Here is a 22,698-nt window from a genome sequence, read left to right as displayed (position 1 = left end):
GGCCTTGCACTTAAGTGGCTGGAGTCATATTTTCACGCGCGTCAACAGTATGTTGTGATTGATGGTACGAAATCTAATCCTGTACCCGTGACACGTGGTGTGCCACAAGGGTCGGTGTTTGGCCCTCTCGCTTTTACAATGTATATATCGCCCATTGAAGAAATTGTAGAAGCCCACGGCTTACAGTGCATTATCTATGCAGACGATACACAAGTGTATATCACCTTCAAATCTTGTGAATTGGACAACGTTGTTCCCATTGTCGAAAGCTGTGTAAAGGATATCAAGTGCTGGATGGTGCAAAACATGCTTATGCTAAACGACAGCAAAACAGAGATTTTGCATCTTCATTCTCGTTTTGTACCAACAACACCGATTTCTTCTCTCCATATCGGTGACTTCGACGTTGAAACAACATCTTCAGCTCGCAACCTCGGTGTTGTTATTGACAGCAACGTAACCATGTCCAAGCATGTCAGCAGTATCTGCAAGAGTGCTTCGTTTGCGCTGTACAAGATTGGTAGACTACGTAGTTTCCTTGATCAACCTTCAACAGAGAAACTGGTACATGCCTTCATCACCTCGCGATTAGACAACTGCAATTCGCTGCTGTTTGGTCTTCCGAATTCTGAATTGGATAAATTACAGCGAATACAAAATTGGCCGCGCGCGTTTGGTTACCAGAGTAAAAGGTCGTTGTCATATGAAACCTGTGTTGCGCCAACTCCACTGGCTGCCTGTGAAGAAAAGAATTATCTTCAAAATTCTTCTGCTTACCTATAAAGCCATCCACGGTTTCGCGCCTGATTACATCAAGGAGATCATTGTAGTTCGGAAGCCTGCTCGCACTCTTCGCTCATCGCCTGAAGTGCTTCTAAAACCACCGCCAGTTACATCACTCAAGACTGCTACATACGGCTATCGCAAGCATTTTCGTCATCCCGCGCCGTCACTTTGGAACAAACTCCCACCATTCATTCGCGGTTCAAGATCCATCGAGCAGTTCAAGACCAGCTTAAAAACGCATTTATTCACGCTGCCAGATTAACCTGATTTTACAGTTTGGAGTTTTATATATATTGATGTACCTAGCTGTTATACAACCATTTTTCATGTATATGTTTATTTAATTTGATTACCCTGCCGATGTGTCATCTTACGGAGCAAGTTGCTGTTGCACTTGTTGAGAGTGATGTGCTGGTAACCTCTCCTCTCCAGGGATTTTTCACGTCATTGTTGTGCCGGGCACATCGCTTTTTATCATTGTCGTGAATTTAGCCCATATTTCATGTATATGTTTATTTAATTTGATTACCCTGCCGATTTGTCATCTTACGGAGCAAGTTGCTGTTGCACTTGTTGAGAGTGATGTGCTGGTAACCTCTCCTCTCCAGGGATTTTTCTACGTCATTGTTGTGCCGGGCACATCGCTTTTATCATTCTCGTGAACTCAGCCCTAGTGTTTCAGGGAGTATGTTGCTGTTGCACATACTGAGAGTGAAGTGCTGGTAACCTCCTCTCCTGGGTTACCATTTTTCCTGTTATTGTGCTGGTCACGCGTCTTCACATTCCCAAAGTTATTTTAAGTTGTGCTTTTTCTGTAAATATGATACTTTTAAATATGTACTTTGTTTTTGTATATCCTAATTTATTTGACTCAATATACTCGTAAATGTAAATTGGTTTTGTATTATCTTGCTTATCTTATGGTGTTTAATATATTGCTTAAGGTATTTTATTTGTTAATTAAATCAACTCACATGGTGCTGGTCACGCTCTCTTTATATCTTTGATTTGATATTTGAAACTATGTGCTTTGATCTTTTATAATGTTTTTGCTTGTGTCAGATATGCTTGTTATTATCATGTTTAAGTTAAGTATTTCTGTATTTGTAGCTTAAGGTATTTTATTGTTCAGCGCCCAGAGGCTGTCAGCGTTGGGCGCTATATTAAGTCTCTCTTATTAATCAAAGCCTAACAGACATATCTTGCTTAGGCTGGGGGGGGCACTCAATACATATGTGTTGTCATCACCAAGCAGAAATCCATGGAAAAGGGTACCTTTTTCACGCATAGTCACGGTCCACGAATAGGGTAGCTATTTCATGAAAAGGGTATACTTTTAGCGACAGCAAGTCAGTGTTTAGGGCATGAATTTTAAAGGACATGAAGGCTATTTCTTGCAGTATTTTTACCATTTGTAATAAAAAAATGCAAAATAAACAAGAAAATTAAAATTAAAAAAGAAAATCTAGGGAAAAATAACAAAAAACTTCTTTTTCTTAGTAGATCAGGTACCCTACCTTTTTATGGTAGGTCAGTGAAAAGGGTGTCTATTAAGGGTAGACGAGGTATTGTTGGTCGAAGCAACCTAAAAATCGATTTTTATTATCTAGATCAATATATTATTGAAAATGTTCACCTTGATGTTTTGCAAAAGTTAGTTCTACAAATCGTATACTTTGCAAACTTGCTTAATTTATTGTTGTTAATGAGTTATGTACGTTTTACAAAAGTGTTGTTGTTTCAGCCCTCTTTACAACGTAACTCAAGAACCGCAGCACCTATAAAAGTATATCTGTGATATTTTAATTGTTCTACACGCTCGCTATGAATTGAGCAATGCAGTTTTTGCCAAAGCTCACTACCATTCGTAAGATGCTGTGAACTACCAAATCACAACAGTTTAAAATAATTAACAACCTTAAGCAACTGGTCAGTGAAAAAGGTGCCCAAATACAACTGGTCAGTGAAAAGGGTCCCCATTTCACAAGCTGCTATTATAGGGCACGGTGGCTCAGTGGTTACGGCCTTGGACTCATTGTTTAGTGTTTAGGGTGTGAAATTTGAGGGCCTGCTTGATGATGACAACACATAAAAGCATATAAATGCCCCCCCCTCCCCCAGGGCTTAGGCCAAACAAAATAAGTTTTGTTTCATGTAAATACAATTCTATATTATATAGGCCTAATGGCTATGCTTAGCTGGAATACAGGCTACATCTAGCATTACAATTTCCGAGTTGCGGTGCAAACAGAAACAAAATTGAACATTGATTTTACAGCCGATTTTCGGCCAAATTTCGTTAAAATGTAAAAAAATATATAATATAAATCAAAATTCAACTTCTGCAATTTTGCTTGAGCAAATGTGCAGCATAAATTAAATGCATGCAGGGAATATGAGACAAAACTAATATTTTGTTTGGCCTTATTACCAGAAAATGACAATACATTTTTGTTTACTTATACATACATAATAAATAATACATACACCCCATATGTGTGGTAGATACTCTATAGATACAAGCAATATTTGGTGGGATTTCAGTATCTTAAAATTCTATACATTTCTTCACAATTTCATAATCATGATCAATTTCAAGATTTCAGTTCAACTTAAAAACTATGCTTAAAACTGAGAGGTCACAGTACACACATGACTGTACCATAAGAGACATACGTAGAAATGTTAAATGCACATGATGTGACCATAGAGGCTAGCATTTAAGTGTGAATGCTTGACATAGCATTGAAATGCAGCAAAACACTTTTTAATATAAAAATATTAACATGCAATATCCTGAGTATATATATTCCGATGTCTTCTTCAAGAGTACTGCTTCATGACCATACACAAGGGGGTGCAAAGGTCCACCTTTTTCCCAATAAAAAGGTCCAAAAAGTGGGAGAAAAATAGACAAAAGGTCCATTTGGTGATAAGGCATTCAAAGAGTCCAAAAAGGGCTTTTTTAGTTTAGGTCTATTTTTTACAAATCTGTTCAAACACAATTTCTTTCAAAAAAAGGTCAACTTTTTGGAAGTCCCACACCTCCAAAAACAAAACCTGTGTACGAGCCTGTATTTCTTTTATATACAACTTAAAACTCTCAAAATCTTGAAGACACACTCAAAAAAGCACAATTCTCAGAAAATAATCTACAATAGTTATCTAACATGCATACACACATCCATCATGTCCATGGCAATGAACATTGGTTATATATCTTTGGTCTGTTTATCATAGAATTCCATTCCCAGCAATTAAGCTGCATCAGCCATTTTAAAGAAGCAGAATAAACTTAAATCTTACTATAGCTAAAATAATAGTTCCTCCATCCTGAGAGATCAATCGGCACGCAATGACAATTGCGTCAAGCGTACAACGCCTACCACACACGCTTTGGGCAGCGCTGCATTTCTTGTTTGTGCACAATCAATCGCGCTATTGTGTCATTCCACTAAACTTGCAACATTACGCAGTGCACACTGTCCATTCATACTCTCAGGATCGAGAAATTAATATTTTCGGTATAGTGTAGGCCTATACTATATATTTTTACCAATTTACATAGGACTACTATGTATTAACTTTCTACATAATTTTCTACATACTTTACAACTTAATTTGTCCACTTAATATCTATCTTAAAAACAAGAGTGCTGACATTTTTCATGAGTGTATTATTAAAAATATCATAAAATGTGCATGTTACCAACCCTGTCAACAATGCGCACATCTTCCAAATGCACATGATGAAGCACTCTTGATAAATACAACACAACAATAAAGTTCATATAATACAGACAGGTTTTTAACATATTTTTTTTGATTTTGTAACTTTTTCAATCACCCCAATTATACATGAAAATCTGGAATATTCTATAATGAAGTGTCTAACTGTAGCTACCAAAATTATCTATGAATCAAAAAAACTTTTCACAAATTATAATTATGTTAAAACTATGGTTATTCAAACAAATTACAACTTCTTTTTGTGAGGTGGTTATTTCATAGAACAAGTTATATTACATTTGCTTAAAAGTTACCTTTTCAGAGTCTTAGTTAGCAGCGACACAACTTGCTACATCGGCGTCTTCATTCCCAAGACTCTGAAAAGGGTAACTTTTTAAGCAAATGTCAAATTGACAAGAGTCCAGAGTTAACACACTGCTAAGTTATATTACATTCATTATAGAAACAGCCAAACTTATTCAACCACTTAAAAGTTTTTATAAAAGTACATCAATACATCTACATCAAGTATGTATAGTCTATATAATATTACTAAATCTAAATCTTTATCATCTAGATCTACAATGTAACACAACCTTATATTTAGTTCCAAATAGCAAGCCAGAAACAAACATTTCCCTTAAAATGTGACATTCAGCACTGAATACATTCAGCCTTCAATACAATTTGCATAAATTATTAAATAGATATCAGCTATTCCCTCTATACTTTTCATTGTTTACGTTGACCTAATTTTTTAAATCTAAATTTAAAATCTTACAAAGATGTGTCTTGATGATCCATCATGTTTGTGATTTTATGACAAAATCTAATAATAATAACTTACTTGCTACAGCCTATAATATCTAATTGATTAATTTGAATTAAACAATTCATCGAGTAGCCATGGGCAGCGCCATTAGACATGTTACAAGACTACCAAGTGACAGGCCATGGACCGTACACACAAAAAAGAATAGGCACTTTTTGATCATTTTCATCAAGGTTACTCAAAACTTACCTAGCTAATTTATTATACAGCAGGGGTCTCTGCCTTTTTAATGTTATGAAAATCTTATATTGCTAATGCATAGAAAATGCATGCAAAAGTTTACTTTATATATTTGGCACACAGCTGCCAGTTGGCAGTTATAAGTCTCTTCCTACGTACAGTGATGTGGCAAAAACAGTAAATAAGTTGTTTGATTATACAAAAATGCCTCATGAAATATTATAAAAATATCAAAAAGATTGGAGGTATATCAATTACCTGAGGAATCTCATACCAATTTACAGAACTTCTTTGTGATTGCATCCCTTAGACCTTCATTGCCTGATGCTTTCAGGGCTTCCAAAACTGGTCCTATATCAGCAGACTCTTGATTTTTCCACCACTGGATCAGAACACCCTGTACAAAGTTTATGATCTGAGCTCTATTAGCTGGCCCAAAACCTCCTATTAATGGTAATGAATTCTGTGGGTGCTGCAAAAGATGCTGCAGAAACATCTGGTAGTTTTCAAAGGGAATTCTGCGAGGTATGAACACAGCAATAGTGTCTTCAAATCGTTGATCATCTGAAAAAAGAAGAGTACAAATGTATCATTTCTTTTGCTTGAATCAGCAAAAATCAGATTTTGGCATTTTGGCAAGGATCATAATTATACTCTACTAGTAATAACACCAAAGCGACTTAGTCTATGAAACTTTTGTACACATAGACATAATACAGCAACATGCCATTGAGTGAAGCTTCACAATTTTTTCATCAATGTCCGTTATTTTTTTGGGTCATTTTGCATATGAAAAATAACACATCTAATTCAACGATGCCTTTTTCACTGCTAATCTATTCTACAAATTAAAAAAAAATTTACACCGATGTAGTGATCATTGATAGTACCTTAACCCTAACCCATCTGAATACTACAAAATACTACTTGATAAATGCTCTGTTCGTGCATGCATCCCACGTGGTGTGATGACGCAATCACCCTAAGTGATATATAGGCACGCTTTCGCTGGCCAGCGAAGCCCAAGACCCTTGGCAAAGTGTCGCCGATCCCGTGCTTGGCATGCGAGGGGTCTCGGGTTCGAGTCCCACCCAGAGCAAACATCTTCTTTCCTTCTTTTCTCTCTTTATTCCTTCCTTCTTTCCCTTCCCGTCGCCAAAAAGCCCCTGGCGGGTTAGGGTTAGGTGACCACTATCGAAACTCAGTATAGGCTCAGTTAACCCTAACCCGCCTGAGTACTACAAAATACTACTTGATAAATGCGCTGTTCGTGCGTGCATCTGGCGGGTTAGGGTTAAATGATATGAAACTCCAACTGGTTTGGAATGTTGTTCATTTCTCAACCTTCTCAAGAAGGAGCCATCTTTGTCATAGACCTACATTTAATTGATTTATTGGATTTTTAAAAGCACATGAAACAGATTCCTAACAACTCACAAGTCCTAGGACCTTCTACTTATTACTGAATTTAGTTGCACAAGTCAACAGTAGCCAGGACTTTTTCAGAGGAGGGCCAAAGTGGGAGGCAACTGTCAAGGAGGGCAAAATATGACGAAAATGTTAACAAAATGACCAAAATATCTTAAATGCAAGAGACAACAGAGACACAACCTATATCACATGCATAGGACTGGGCCATAAGATCCCTAGTTGTCTTTAAGTATAACATGACCAGTCCAGAAGGTCAGTTGTCTGATGAAGTCTGATGGTATCAGGTGCAAAGTAGCAAGTTGTAGAGGTAAGAGAAAGATTTAACAAATTTGACCGATTCCATTTAGGTATACGTGACCTGTATAAATCTTACAAACATGCAACAACCAAAAATAATTAGCCACTTTCTGATTATAAGATCGTACATTATGGCTTTAAAATTCCATTCCCAGTAGATGCATGGTAAAAATTAAGATTTTGGCTCTTCCAAGTGTTAAACATCTTCATCTTCAAATCCAACATATACACACCTGCTAGTTGATATCCACTTAAATTTCCCAAAGCTCCGGTGGGAATGTCATCTTCAGATGGATTGGTAAAGCCTGCTGCCTGGTCAGATGGACCAACAGCCTGCAGACTTCCTGCTGCTGGGGGATCAGTAAGTGACTTTACCATTCTTTCGGTCTCGCTACCACAAACAGTTCCATTAGTAAGTGTTGATGATGACGAACTGTTTCCACTCAAATGGTTCAAATCTGGCATGTCCATATGTTGCACCACTTCATCAGTACTGTTTCCACTAGGGAACTCTACAATGATGCTGTTACCCTCATCGATGCCTGACTCTGGACTGCTGGTTCCAACAATACAATCTCTGTCATTGAGACCTTGGTCTTCACCTGGTTCAAACCGGCTCCTGTGGCGGTCTTCACATGTTTCCCTAATCGGATATTTCACATCACTTTCACTGGTTGCAATAGGCCCACCGTTTCTGAAGTTTGGTGGCAGTGAGTGAAGTGGGTGATGTTCAGGTGGGTTACAATATAGGTTGGATGTACTGGTTGCTTTGGAAGTTAGCTGCTGGCTTGATTTTTGGTGTGGTTTGGATGCTGGACACATAAAAAAATATGAAACAATTATAATTGAAGACCAAATTAAAAAGACTAGTTTGCGTATGATGTCCTGTATGACACAGGCGCGTAGCCACGGCTTGGATCAGAGGGATTGATTTGACCAATATTTTGTTTAAAAAAAGAGAAAACAAAAAAGAGGACAAAATAATAGTGACTATCAATATCAAGTTGAAGGTTGGTTTTTTTTTAATGTTTTGTTTTTGGTGTATTTTTTTTTCGTTTTGTTTTTGTTACAAGCATCCGTGATTGTTTCTGATATGTGAGAGCTTGGAGAAGATCTGTCTTTGACTGCGACGCCTGCCAACCGTTCCGATTTTGGAGGAACTGTTTCGATTTTTAAACCTCAAAGTCGGTAAAAAGTGGAACGTACCGATTTTCCCGATTTTACTCAGGCATGTGATGAGATTTCTCTGCGGATCCGCAGATATCAGTGGGAAAAATGGTATATTTCAAACTCTTTCAAATGAAATTGTGTACACAAATAGTGTAAAAAAGATCCACCAAATGGCCTCAATCGGACCTTCATTTTAAAAATATTTCCAATCCTGAGGGGGGCAAATCCCCCCTCAGACACCCTCCTGCATCGAGCAAGCGCTCCGGGATGGCCTTCGCGGCCATAATATGGGTTTTTAGTTTTCTACATTTCATACTTTGGTGATCCCATCAATCCTAAAATCCTTTGCACTGACGTCAGATCCAAACTATAGTCTTTATAATTCTGTCTTCAATTATAACATTCATTGGCATATAGCCTGAGCAAGATGTATTAATTGGCAACAAGAGGGCTGAGCAATCTGGCTGGGGTGGGGTGTACTCATGGGGAGAATACAAAAAAGTGAACCCATCACTAAACAAATTTGTCAAGAAATTGGATCCATCAGTATTAATACTTGAAGCCCAAATATCATCCATCAAATTGAAAAAGTGCAATTTTTCACAAATTTTTGTCAGGCAAAAATACAACAATAGACTCACTGATTCACAAATTGTTTTCCCTTGTGTATTCAAAAGATTTCTTCACATGTTTATTTGCAAAATAAGCAAATTCAAGATCAGGTTAAAAAAATTTACACCCATTCAGCTCCTCTCCACAATCAGCACGGGGACAGTATGTCTCCTCCTACAAGCAGTCAAGTTAGCTCAATCGATAAGGCGCTTTATACTCATGTGCATTTAGTTGGTGTGTGGTTCGAGCCCTGGCACAGTCCCGGTTTGTTCTCATGCAATAATTGAGCCAACTTAAATTCTCCTAGGCAATGAGCTATATGGTAATTTCAAATTCCTGTAAAGTGCAGAGGCTTATTGGCAGTTTGAAGTTTGCAAAAAGTGATTGAAGTTTGCATGTCCCTCATGGTACACCTTAGGATACTGTGTATTGGGGTATAATGTTGAAGAAATGATGCTGTTATCATCCCCACTAGTATGTCAATGTTGTAATGTGGTACTTTAGTTTGCTTGTTTAAATAAAACAAAATCATTGTAGTTTTTCAATAGAATTTTCTTCCAATTCAAAACTTAGTTTGTGATAAAACATTTGCATACTTTTACATTTCCTTTTTGGTTTCCTTCTTGGACGTGGCTCAGACTCTTCAGAGCTTTTGTATTTTGATGGTGGGGCAGACATGTTGGAAGGCACTGGGTCATGGAAGAACTGCTGTGGCCTGTACATATTATCTGTAGAAACACTGCTAGAAGCTGCGAAAATAAAATATCATGAGAAAAAAAGAAAGTGACAATCAGGATTTTTGTATGAATTTTTTTTCTTTCAATGCATACATTATCTTGCTTCCAGTCTCTTTTAAATGTTCTGTAAAATTCACTGTAACATATGGATCCCAATTTAATGATTCCAGGGATTCAAATATGACCCTATAGGTAACAGGATAAATAGTCATTTTGCCAGCAAAATAGATTTAAATTTTGACATCCTTAAATGAAAACGAATAGATTTATTTTATCACACCAAAGGTATGTATTATAAGTTCAATTCAAGGAGAGAGGTGCATGACCAATATCCAAAACAGAGTTGCCCATGTTCAGAGCCCAACAATTTGCAAGGAAAAATATAGCAAATTGTGCGAGGGAAAAATGGCAAATTGCACGGAGAAAATTGCCAATTTCAAGGGGAATTTCCAAGAGTACCAAATCTGCCATGTTTGCTTGTCACTCATGGGAGGGCAAATTGTGTACCTCCAGATTATTTGAATTGTGATGTGCTCAGTGGCAGCGCCAGGAATTTTTTTTCGGGGGGGCATTAGGGGGGCAAAGTGAATTTCAGGGGGGGCAAAATCAACAAAGTTTGCGCAAAATTACCGTAAAAAGTGGAAATTTTCGTAATTTTGGGTTTTTTCTGGGGGGGGCAAGAGTTCTGACTGGGGGGCATTTTGCCCCCCGTGGCGCCGTCACTGGATGTGCCCAGCAAACTTCAATTCAAAGTGTGTTGTTGTTTGCATTCTGTGTATAATGCAAAACTGTGCACAAGCGTTGAGTGCATAAACCTTTGTCATGCTTAATATAAATACCACAGAATACCACGATGAAAAATTCTGCGCATCATGCATCCCAGGGTCTGCGATGATGCAATCACCCTAAGTGTCAAATGCTCACGGAATTGCGGGCCGGGCAGCAATAACCTGTGTAGCTCCCGGTCCGCGATCGTGTGGTTGACATGCGGGGGTCAAAGGTCTGAATCCCGGGGGTGCCACGTCAAACATTCTTCTTCTGCTTCACTTTTTCGGATCTTCTGTGATTTCCGATAGCAAAAAACCTGAGTCAGTGTTAGGGTTAGTTAAGATGTATTTTTCCAGATTAGAGCCTATGTTAACCCTTACACCCATAAATACCACAGAATATAATTGAAAATTCTGCGCATGCATGCAGAAAATTCTGCGCATGCATGCATCCCCTAAGTGTCAAATGCTCACGGAATTGCTGGCGGGCGGCAATAACCTGTGTAGCTCCCGTCCGCGATCGTGTGGTTGACATGCGGGGGTCAAAAGTTCAAACCGGGGGTGCCAAGTCAAAATTCTTCTTCTTCTTCACTTTTTCGGATCTTCTGTGACTTCCGATAGCAAAAACCTGAGTCAGTGTTAGGGTTAGTTAAGATGTATTTTTCCAGATTAGAGCCTATGTTAACCCTTACACCCATAAATACCACAGAATATAATTGAAAATTCTGCGCATGCATGCAGAAAATTCTGCGCATGCATGCATCCCCTAAGTGTCAAATGCTCACGGAATTGCTGGCCGGGCAGCAACAACCCGTGTAGCTCCCGGTCCGCGATCGTGTGGTTGGCATGCTGGGGGTCAAAGGTTCGAATCCCGGGGTGCCAAGTCAAAAATTCTTCTTCTTCTTCACTTTTTCGGATCTTCTGTGACTTCCGATAGCAAAAAACCTGAGTCAGTGTTAGGGTTAGTTAAGATGTATTTTTCCAGATTAGAGCCTATGTTAACCCTTACACCCATAAATACCACAGAATATAATTGAAAATTCTGCGCATGCATGCAGAAAATTCTGTGCATGCATGCATCTCCCTAAGTGTCAAATGCTCACGGAATTGCTGGCCGGGCAGCAATAACCCGTGTAGCTCCCGGTCCGCGATCGTGTGGTTGACATGCGGGGGTCAAAGGTTCGAACCCGGGGTGCCAAGTCAAAATTCTTCTTCTTCTTCACTTTTTCGGATCTTCTGCGACTTCCGATAGCAAAAAACCTGGGTCAGTGTTAGGGTTCATTGCAAAGTGATCATGGAGAAAACCAAGAGTTATATATTACAATAGAGTTGTGAGCATCACTGCCTTTGGTGAATAGGCCTATTATTAGAATGTTTGAATCTCGCGTATTGGTATATACAACAGGAAATGAGATAAAAATGAAAAAATGAACAAAATCCATGTTCTACACCCCTCCCCCCAAAAAAAAAAAAGTTTTGAGCATTCTAGAAAACAGATTCTGGTAAAGGAATTTCTGTAGAAAATTATCTGCGTTTTATTAGTAGGCCTATAATATTCATGTTGCAAAACCCCCCCCCCCTGGCTTTAAGTAGAAATTTTGAAAATTAGTAGGCCCCCTACATTTGTTTAATTTTTCAGCAAATAGGCCTATACGTTTAAGATAAGTTTCCTTGATACTATCATTAGGAAATCATTTTGGGAAAAAGCCAAAGAGTTAAAGTCATTCACCCGCCCTGCCCCCCCCCCATGAAATTCGCTTTAAAAAAATAGAAAATCACACCAGAACAGAAAAAATTAAAATCGTGTCAGACACCGTCTGATTTAGTATCAAGTTACATGGAGGCAAATCACTTCCAACGGACCGGAAGTGCAACGTCACTAAAGGTCTCTAAAACCCTAAAAATGAGCATAATATGCTTGCATTTCCAGACAAATATTTGTATTGCATCATTTTAGGGTAACATACAAAAGTTGAACAACCCTAAGGCAGTCGGACATGATATATCGTGCATAAACATGGCGCATTGTTTTCAAGAAATGTTATTTTGTACGCCTCATGGCCGTGTCTTGTTCCATACACCCCCCACTTTAAAAAAAGAGGGACTTTAAATTGCCTTTGTTTTGTATTTTGTTTGCTTAAATATGGATTTAGTTTGATTTCTGTTGTTAATCATGCAAATAAAACACAGATGAGAGATATAAATTAGTTTTATAAACAATTTCAACTTCTTGTTCATTAAATTTGTCTTTTTACCTCAAATATATATCTTGCCTGTGTGGCATAATCGGTTAGCGCTGTATTGTAATTTTTATATCAGGCGATATTGCATGCGTCTCTTAATCTAGGTTCGAACCCCACCCAAGTCCGGATTTTTTTTTTCTTCTTCTTCTTTTCTACATTTTCCCAGTTGTGTTTTTGAATCATATTGAACTGGTCAAAAAAACGTATTTCATACAAAAACGTGTTTTTTTTCTCTTGATTTAATTGGAGAATACTGCCAACTGATACCTAGGGGGGGGGGTTAGATTATGCTGAGTAGTCTTTTGGTGACATGCTTTTGCCGAATTTGTCTGATAATATCTCCTATTGAACATGTTTGGGGTTCAAAGCAAATAAGCTAATCTATGTCTTTATGCTGCGAGAACTAGTGGCTTGGTGCTCGCTGATTAGATATAATTAATTCGAGGTTTTTTCCAATATGCCTTTCTAATGTAAAGATGCAAACTATCGTTCGACTAAAGGCTCTTGCTGAAAAACACCGGATCGGGGTATACCATACACTATATATGCCTCCATGAGCAATAAACTGAACTGGTGGATTTAAAATACAGCATTTACACACAGGCCATGCAATTTTGAGTCGGTACTCTTTGAGTATAATATCTTTGAAAACAACACTCCAATTACAAAGTTCACTTGAATTGTCATGTGACTTCTAAGCACATTATCATGTGACTACCAAGCACAGTTATGGTAATGAGTTATGCAATAAAATAATTTAGCAGACGACAAACAGAAACCTCTTTCCTAATCTTCTATAGATGATTACCTTTTTTAAAAACAAAATGTGCAGTATATAGCCTTTGCTTGAGGCTTGAGATTGGAATTCCAATTTCCTTTCTCACAAAGTAAGGACTATTAGTAAATATTGTACAATTGTGTTTGGGAGTGTCCTTCTCTTCTTTCTCCTTTTCCTTGCAATTTTCTTCCATTTCTTGCTTTGTTTATCAAAGCTATCTAGGCCAGCATGCATCTTATTAGCCTACACTGGCTATCCAGACGTGTGCATTTTTATTGTATGAGCTTGGAACGGTCCATGGATTAGCATGTGTCCCTCACGGACCAACCTGGGTAAACAAACAACAAACTACCTATTTAGATTTTTTATCATCACTGGACTCCAGATTCCAGGCTAAAACTTACAATCTGATGATGCACTCTTATCTGCTTGGGCGGCTCCTTCAGGTGGTACCGTTCCTACATCATTACTTTTTCTGCTGATTGAGGAGTCAGCCATGTGTCTTGATGCTATTTGATGTACTACACAACCCTTCTTATCTAAAACAGCTTCAACCACAGGTGCAAGTCTTCTTACATGTGGATTGGCCTCTTCAGTGGTTTTACATGGGGATGGTGGAGCAGACATGTTGGAAGGCACAGGATCATGGAAGAATTGCTGTGGCCGGTACATATTATCTGTAGAAACACTGCCAGAAGCTGTGAAAATAAAATATAGAAAAGAACATCAGGAGTTTTTTTATTGTCATTTCTAAATTTTTTAAGTCTATAAATATCATTTTCCTTCAAAATTCACCGTTTGTAATGATTGCAGGGATAATTACAATATTACCCTTCAAGTTACCTTGACATGTTCTTGAGGTATAGGTCAAAATATTAAATAAAGTAATTTTGGTTGCACCTTTTTATCATAAGAATAACACTGTGGGGGCATTCAATAATAAGATGTGCATTACGCCCACTGCCTAAGACCCTGTCTTTTGCCTGTTTAGTCCCAAAGACTTGTATATTTTTCTTGTTTTCCCTAAAGGCACACTTCACCAAATACTTCTCTACACCCAGTGATCTCATTTTTTTCTTGTCCCCCCCCCCACCTGCCTTCAAAAGTTTTAAGGATATGTACACGAAATGGGCTAAAATGACCCTAAAATGTGATCGAAAACTTGAAAATTTGGCAAAAATTTGATATTTTTGCAAACATATTTTGAAATATTTATTTCCAAAATTTTCAGTCAAAATCTCAATGGTCGGGCCTGTAAAACGGTTTTTTTTGTTGCCTAACATAAAGATTGTAATTAGCTACTATAATTCATCGTTGAAACTTACAATGTAACAATGAACTATTATCTGCTTGGCTGGCTCCTTCAGACGTTCCAGCATTATGATGTCCTATGGATGCGAGTGGTCTTGCACTAGCGTCATGAGGGAGACTATCATTTGGACTAAGCCTATAGCCATGTTGCTGATCAGCTAGCTCTATCTTGTCTATGGGATGCACATCTGCTCTGGTGTGGCCAGGGTTGTTGTTGTTATCACCAGCAGCCATATGATGTGAAGGCCCACCATTCTGTTGATGTCTGACTGGTGGCTGATGACCATCTGCTTTCCTTAATGGCAGAGGTATTCCTCTGCCATTCTCCCCAATGGCATTCTTATTCTTCCTTTCTTTCTTCTTACACAGGTATACCGCAAGTGCTATTAGTATGACTACAGCTACTACAATTGAAGGTACGATAGCTACAGCAAGTAGAAGACCTGTGTTACTTGTAGGTCCATATGATTTAACTGTTACAATTTTGGTAATGTATGGCACAATTTGCGTCACAGCAGCATCTGAATTTGCATCAACACCTATGGAATTAGACATGAAAAGATAATAATTAGCTGAAAAAAGTATAATCTCAGAAACATTATTTGGTCAAAATGCTCATGTGTGAAAAGTTACTTTATTAAAATTTTCCACAGCAGGAAGCTCTCTATATGTACAAATTAACAACAATTATATTCAACACTGAAGCAATATTAAACATTTCAATGAAATATAGATTTTTATATTTTCCCACAAAATGTTAGTTTTCACTGACAGTGAAATTTTGACCCACCTGAACTGCTGTTTAATTCTAGCACCTATATCTCCAATGCGCAGGGGCGTAGCGTAGCCAGCTTTCTTGGTCGGCGGGGGAATAAAATGTTGGGGGCACAGACAAAAAAAATTGCAGTTGCATCGCATCACATACATACATATGACCGGTTTGTTTTTAGAGAGACTGTGCATGTCTTTGAGCTTCCAAAAAAGGCTCAGCTCCATGGACGATGTGCGCAAAAAGTTTGTATATTACACTATTTTCGCCCATGATCGAGATGAAGAGGGCTTTATTGCCACAATGTGCCCCTCAGCTGGCTATGCTACTGCCAATGCTGTTAATCCATTGATCAATTCCAAGGCTTGTCATCTTGATGTGTTATGAACATCCTGTATGTACATTGTATGTACAGTGTTATGAGCATCAGGTATGCATTCAACTAATATTTTGATCATACATAATTATTAAACAAATTAAATATCTCAGATATTGCCACAAATAGAGCACCAAAACAAAAGCCTTGATTTTTGCAAAGTATGTTAGTTTAGTAAAGTATATTATAATCATGTAAAAATCAGAATTTTGAAGAAAAAAATCAGGGTGTCCTCCTCAGCAAATGTTACTGCTTTTTACTTAATGCTGGGACATAAGCTTTCAATACCTGTCCACTGTATTTAGTGGCTATCCTTTGTTGGCCATAAAGTTGTTTTTTTTAAACTTCCGTGGTCCGGGTACGCGCTGGTGAATTGCGATCGCGTAGAAGTGACAAGGTCGCCTACTACACGCCGCGCCGAAGACCAATGGGTCAGCCGGCTTGTTGTCAAGTGCATTGATCAGCCAATCAGCGTGATTGTTTATTGCTTTTGCGTTTACGCTCGTGTACGCGATACGCACATGCACGACCACGGAAGTTTAAAAAAACCAACTTAAGGTCTAAAAATGTTTGATTGGTGCATCCTGAACTATACCCTAAATATACTGCCAACCCTGAATATTTTTATTTATTTTGAGGGCGGAAAATAAAAAATAAAAGTCATTTTAATTTCTTATATTATGGATAATAAATGGTCTAAAAATGAAACAAAGTAATTTGTGGTGACAATTTGAAGTTAAAAGGAAGTTAAAAACAAAGAAACAGTGGCATAGCATCATAGGGGCATGTGCCCCCAATTGATTTAAAAATTTAGAAAATCCACATGGGAAAATTGCCGAAAGATGGCTTGTTCCCCCAATCAGGCCCGGTGCCCCCTACCCCCTTCATGGTCAGTACTCAACGAATCGGATCACGCTACACTACGCCATTTTAATCGTATCATGATATCCTGTGTGTATCAATCTCTTTTAGTTCTCGTAAACAGGTAAGATTCAGTAGCCTGTGACCAATAGAAATTAAAAAAAAAATCATGGCCAGGTTACCTACCCTTAATGTTTTTGTATGTTACTCCAATCAAACAAATTTTTTAGGCCCTGAGGTACCACTAACATTACCACAATAAATACATGATGCAGTCTTTGGATATATCTTTTTATATCTGTAATGTCTGTGCCTAGACTGGTCTTAATTCTTACCTGTAACAAGCTCATTACTTGATTCTGATGTGGTGGAATTAATTATGTTACTTGGTGACTCTTTCACAGTAGTGCTTGCTCCAACAGTTGTTACTTTATGAAGAAAATCATTATATATGATAATAATTAATATTTGATGCAACATGTCTTCGTCATTTAATCTATTCCCATTCTATAAACTTCTAACGAAGGGCTTGGTGCTACTGTGCTATTGACTGGTTAAAATAGGTGACAGATTAGGGTGACAAATATATATGACCTGTGATTCAGGTTTTTTCACAGGTCTTTCTACTTTCATTTTTAAGGCACTGTCCACATAATAAATAAATCCTATGAAAATCAACAAATTTTGCGTAAATTTGCTGCAAAAAAGTGTACATTTCCGTAATTTTGGGGTGTTTTTTTTTTTTTGGGGGGCAACAGTGGGGAAAGAATTCTGATGGGGGCCACTCCCCTCATGACAGGGGAGAAAGTGCTATTTGGATATATTATACTGGTTCCCTTGTTAGATTGGATATAAGAAATTATTTCAATCTACCATCATCTTCTATATCATAACAGAATAAGATAATAATATTTGTCTAAATTTCACAAGTAAAGAAGATATAACTTGAAACAGAGAAGTTTAAAATTCAATCTCAGATTCTCAATAAGAAACCCACATTTTTTCTTGTTGAGATGTTGCATTTGAGATGTACTTTGGTCTTGCATGTTGCAATAGGGAAGGAAACCATATTATGTTTGGTATCTATATAATTGCATGAATTTAAAAAATGTACTCTTTCCAAATATGTAATTTGATTATAAATTGCACTCACCCAATCCTTGTGAAAGATATGACTGTTTTAAATTGTATTGAGACTTTCGGGACACCCTGTGCATAATTATTTTTTCTTAAAATTTCAAGAAGATCTCAACATACCAATATCAGTGGCAGGATTATCCACTGTACTAGTACTACTTTCTGAGGTATTCAGGTTGTGTATCGGTGCTGATGTCTGGTCTGGTGGTGCTACTATGTTAGCTGGTGGGTTGATGCCTACAACAAACAAAATTTTTGAATAATTTATATCTAAGTGATAATATCATATTTTACAAAGCTTTTACAAATGTTTTCCGGGTTGCTTTTATCTGCCATTGTTGGAAGCTAGTGCACATGCTACTTGTCTCGCTGGTCTCGCATAAAGCCTCTCACTGGTTTACATGGATGGTTTAAAGAAAACATTTAAATGTTGGGTTATATAAAGGGTATAAAACATTTTAATAATATTCAGGTCAAAACTTTTGACCAAAACCAAAACAGGTTAACAACACGCTTATAGTACGTTTTGTAGATATCTGCTGAAAAATGTCATAAAAAGAGGATGTTATGACAAAAATGAAATATGCAAACACATTATGCACTCAGAAAAAGCCTGAAAGGCTAAAAAGGCCAGAAAGTTAGCTTTTCCCTAAAATGCACTTAAAGTTACAAAAAAGTTAAATAAAAACAGACATAATAAACAAAACACAAACAACAGCATAGAAAACAGAACAGCACATAAAGTTATAATTATTATATTTCTTTCTTAATTTCAAAAAGACTTCAACATACCAATATCAGCACCAGGATTTTCCAGAGTACTACTTTCTGATGTCAGGTTGTGTATTGGTACTGTCTGGGCTGGTGGTGCTACTATGTTAGTTGGCGGCGTTACGCCTACAATGTAAATCAAACAGATATTATTGTTATTTTAAGGTTGATGTTAGCTTGAAGCTTGAAGGCCTGTCTTGTTTTATAATGAGCATGAGGTTGATCAGTGTTAGTAATTTCATATCGTGCTTTTCACATTTCATACGGGACATAACTTTGGTCGGTAAGTCAAAGACCTCTGTTTGAAATGCAAGCTGTCAATAGTCCATTTTGTGCACACAAAAATGTTATTTCAAAATTACTCAATTCCCCAACTTAGGTGACGCGTAGGTAGGGCTGTTAAGACCCCCTTTTTCAGCATCACTGTCACCCAAAGACCCCATATTTTTTTACGAACACATGTTCTGTCACCCGAAGACCCCTTATTTTTTCATTTCATCTGTCACCCAAAGACCCTTACTTGTTCAATTTTAACATCAACTTTCATTTATCACTGATTTTGTCACTTATTTTGATAAAACAAAGAAATTTGAAGCCATTTAGAACAAGAAATTTGATTTTTGAGGTTTCTGTTGCGCTGTTTTGGCTCTCACCCAAAGATTCCATTTAAAAAAAGTTCATGTTCTCACCCAATGACCCCATATTTTTTACATTTTGCTCTCACCGAATGCCAAAAATCATGCTCTCACCCAATGACCCCATATTTTGTACATTTTGCCCCTTAGTGCGAAAGTGCCAGCCCTACACCTATATCCATTTTAAATTGAAGTGGCCCCCCCCCCCCCGGACCTTTTCCAGTGACACAAACTTTAGTTTGCAAGCACCAAGCAGTGTCATAATTGAGGGGTCAGTGGTAGTGGGAATGTTAGGATCTGAGGAGATTCTGGACTTTCTCCATACAGAAAATTGAATTTTACTATCAGGTCAAGTTGGGAAATGGGGGGGGCAAAGGCTCAGCTAGAAATTGAGATTTGCTCATCATTTGAGTAAAATTGCCTATCCTAAGCTTAAACTTAAAAAAAACATAAACTAGGCTTCAACAGCCTACAGGGTTTCAAAGACTTCAAAATATGTTGCAATGGCTTCCATGAATAAATTTGATAATACTATTTAATATATAAATATAAATATAATTTAGAATCTTTTATAAAGACAATTGTTTTAAAATTGCCAGTCCAAAATAGCAAGTTGAACGGTGGCTATAGCAAAGAAATGATGATGGGACCCAAATAGTGACACAGATTAAGTCAAAGTTGACAAGATTTCTGGTCCAATTTGACTAGAAATTGTGTGAGGAGATCCTTTTATAATCTAATCAAAACCGACTAGACAGCTTAAAGAGTGTGGTATGGTAGGGGAAATACCTCTTATTTACACACATACGCACAATTTCCATCCCGATCAACTCTACAATTGGGCCCGGCAATTGGGTTTAAGGGTATACGAGGTATTGTTGGTCGAAGCAGCCAAAAAAATTGATTTTCATTATCTGAATCAATATAATATTGAAAAATAACACTTTGGTGTTTTGCAAAAGTTCATTCTACAAATCATATACTTATAAAACTTGCTTAATTTATTGTTGTTAATGAGTTATGTACGTTTTACATAAGTGTTGATGTTCAGCCCTCTTTACAACATAACTCAAGAACCACAGAACCTACAAAAGTATATCTGTGATATTTGAATTCTTCTACACGCTCGCTATGAATTGAGCAATGCAATTTTTGCTAAAGCTCACTACCATTCTCAAGATGCTGTGAACTACATTTTTTGTTGCTGCTTCGACCAACAATACATTGTATACCCTTACGCCTATACTCACCACTACGGTTCGTTATCCCTAAGGACCACTCTAAGGTTCGCTATCTCTAAGGTTTGATATCACTAATTACAAAAAAGGTCCACTATACCTAAGGTTCGATATCACTAATTCGGAATAAGGTTCGCTATTTCTAAGGCTCGATATCACTAATTTTAAATAAGGTTTGCTATCACTAATTTTAAATAAGGCCCGCTATCTCTAATTTAAACAAGGTTCGTTATCTCTAAGGTTCGATATCGCTAATTTAAAATAAGGCCCGCAATCTCTAATTTTAACAAGGCCTGGTATCTCTAAGGTTCGCTATCTCTAATTTCAAATAAGACCCGCTATCTCTTACGTTCGCTATCTCTAAGGATCATTATCTCTAAGGTTCGCTATCACTAATTTTAAATAAAACCGCTATCTCTAATTTTAAATAAGGTTCGCTATCTCTAATTTTAAATAAGGCCGCTAACTCTAATTTTAAATAAGGCTCGCTATATCGGGCATATTTAAAATTAGAGATAGCGAACCTGATTTGATATTAGAGATAGTGGGCCTTATTTAAAATTAGAAATAGGGGGCTTATTTAAAATTAGTGATAGCAAGCCTTAGGGATAGCGAATGTTAATCAAAATTAGTGATAGCGAACCTTAGAGATATCAAACCTTAATTAATTAGTGATGGCAAACGTTACTTAAAATTAGTGATAGCGAACCTTAGCTATAGCGAACCTTAATTGCAATTAGTGATAGCGAACCTTAGAGATAGCGAACCTTCAATAAATTAGTGTTAACGGGCCTTATTTAAAATTAGTGATAGCAGGCCTTATTTAAAATTAGTGATTAGCGAACCTTATTTGATGTTAGTGATATCGAACCTTAGAAGTAGCGGACCTTATTCCGAATTAGTGATATCGAACCTTAGAAGTAGCGGACCTTTTTTTAGGTATAGCGAACCCTTTTGTCTATTAGATATAGCAGGATTTTCATCTTCATTGAACTTACACGTTAGTGATAGCGAACCTTAGATATAATGAACCTTAGAGATAGCGGTCCTTAGAGAGGGATGTTACATACTTTCTTTGGGGTTCCAAGGTCTATCTGGCAAAATTCCCTGAGTGTCATTTCTTGTCATGTTGGCCATGTTGGCTGGTGCTGGTGATGTTGAAACTGCATACAATGAGCATACAGTTTTCCTTTTTCGGTTTCCTAGTTTTTTTGGTGGTCCAATGCATGTGGGTTGGTGTTTGCATCTTGCCTTAGCACTTATCCTATCACTAAATGTGTTATTAGCACATCGCCCACATATGGTGTCCAAAAGTGCCGTACCTACAAACGTGATCAACAAAAACAAAAACAAAATTAGTCATGTTAGTAGGATTTACTTTTCTACCAATTCCAGATATATATAACCACAGCCTACAAATTCAACCATATATTAATAAGATCAAATCAAATCAAATTTATTTCCATGTCATATTACAAACATAAACATTATACATGTAAGTCAGTACATTGGTTAAATTATATTATATTAATGAAGAATGAGACAAAAATAGTACAAGTTGTTTTGTTATCATGACATGGAGGAGCTGTTTGAAAGGCCAAAAGGCCAGCAGTGAACGACCCCCTTATTACGCTACGTTACGTTACATTACCTTACATTACATTACATGTATAACTTTTTATGTTTATTAAATTTAAACACACTTCAATCGAGAGAGATTGTGCTGAGGGAACACTCTGTGAAAAGATTGAAAATTTCACTCTAAAAAGATTGATATTTCACTCTTTGCAGAGTGAAAATTTTACTTGTCTGGAGGAAAATGTGTGATTTTCACTCTTGGTAGATTGAAATATGTCAATCTTTTCGATTGACCCGAAGAATCACTCCGAGGAGGATTGACTTTTTCACTCTTTGGAATTTAGAGAGTATAGTGCTCAAAGTATTCAACTCAGGTATTCAACTTACCTCGTTCCACCACACCATGGCCTTTTTTACACACACTGTGTGTAATACATTGGTAATCAGAACGAAATTTTCC

At 37.3% G+C, this 22,698-nt stretch overlaps 1 protein-coding gene across 1 annotated transcript; it reads right to left on the bottom strand.

The window, feature by feature from the left end:
• Window positions 1-5,795: 5,795 nt before the first annotated feature.
• On the bottom strand, window positions 5,796-18,352 carry LOC140157890 (uncharacterized). Its single transcript, XM_072181136.1, has 8 exons — window positions 18,322-18,352; window positions 18,137-18,253; window positions 17,215-17,307; window positions 14,888-15,412; window positions 13,967-14,260; window positions 9,634-9,786; window positions 7,489-8,067; window positions 5,796-6,091 (listed from the first exon to the last, which is right to left on the bottom strand). The coding sequence occupies exons 1-8, from the start codon at window positions 18,350-18,352 to the stop codon at window positions 5,796-5,798; spliced, it is 2,088 nt and encodes a 695-aa protein (XP_072037237.1).
• Window positions 18,353-22,698: the final 4,346 nt, after the last annotated feature.

The sequence above is a fragment of the Amphiura filiformis genome, chromosome 7 (genome assembly GCF_039555335.1).
Source record: "Amphiura filiformis chromosome 7, Afil_fr2py, whole genome shotgun sequence".
Classification (NCBI taxonomy): Eukaryota; Metazoa; Echinodermata; class Ophiuroidea; order Amphilepidida; family Amphiuridae; genus Amphiura; species Amphiura filiformis.
This window is presented reverse-complemented; position numbering and strand designations above follow the sequence as displayed.

What these genes read in the sequence shown, in the direction of transcription:
- LOC140157890 (XM_072181136.1), bottom strand. Translation starts at nt 18,352, where the DNA reads ATGGCAGATAAAAGCAACCCGGAAAACATTT. An exon ending in AAGCAACCCGGAAAACATTT is followed by an intron (nt 18,254 to 18,321) that starts GTAAAAGCTTTG and finishes TGTTTGTTGTAG; the next exon opens with GCATCAACCCACCAGCTAAC. An exon ending in TAATCCTGCCACTGATATTG is followed by an intron (nt 17,308 to 18,136) that starts GTATGTTGAGAT and finishes TTCTTCATAAAG; the next exon opens with TAACAACTGTTGGAGCAAGC.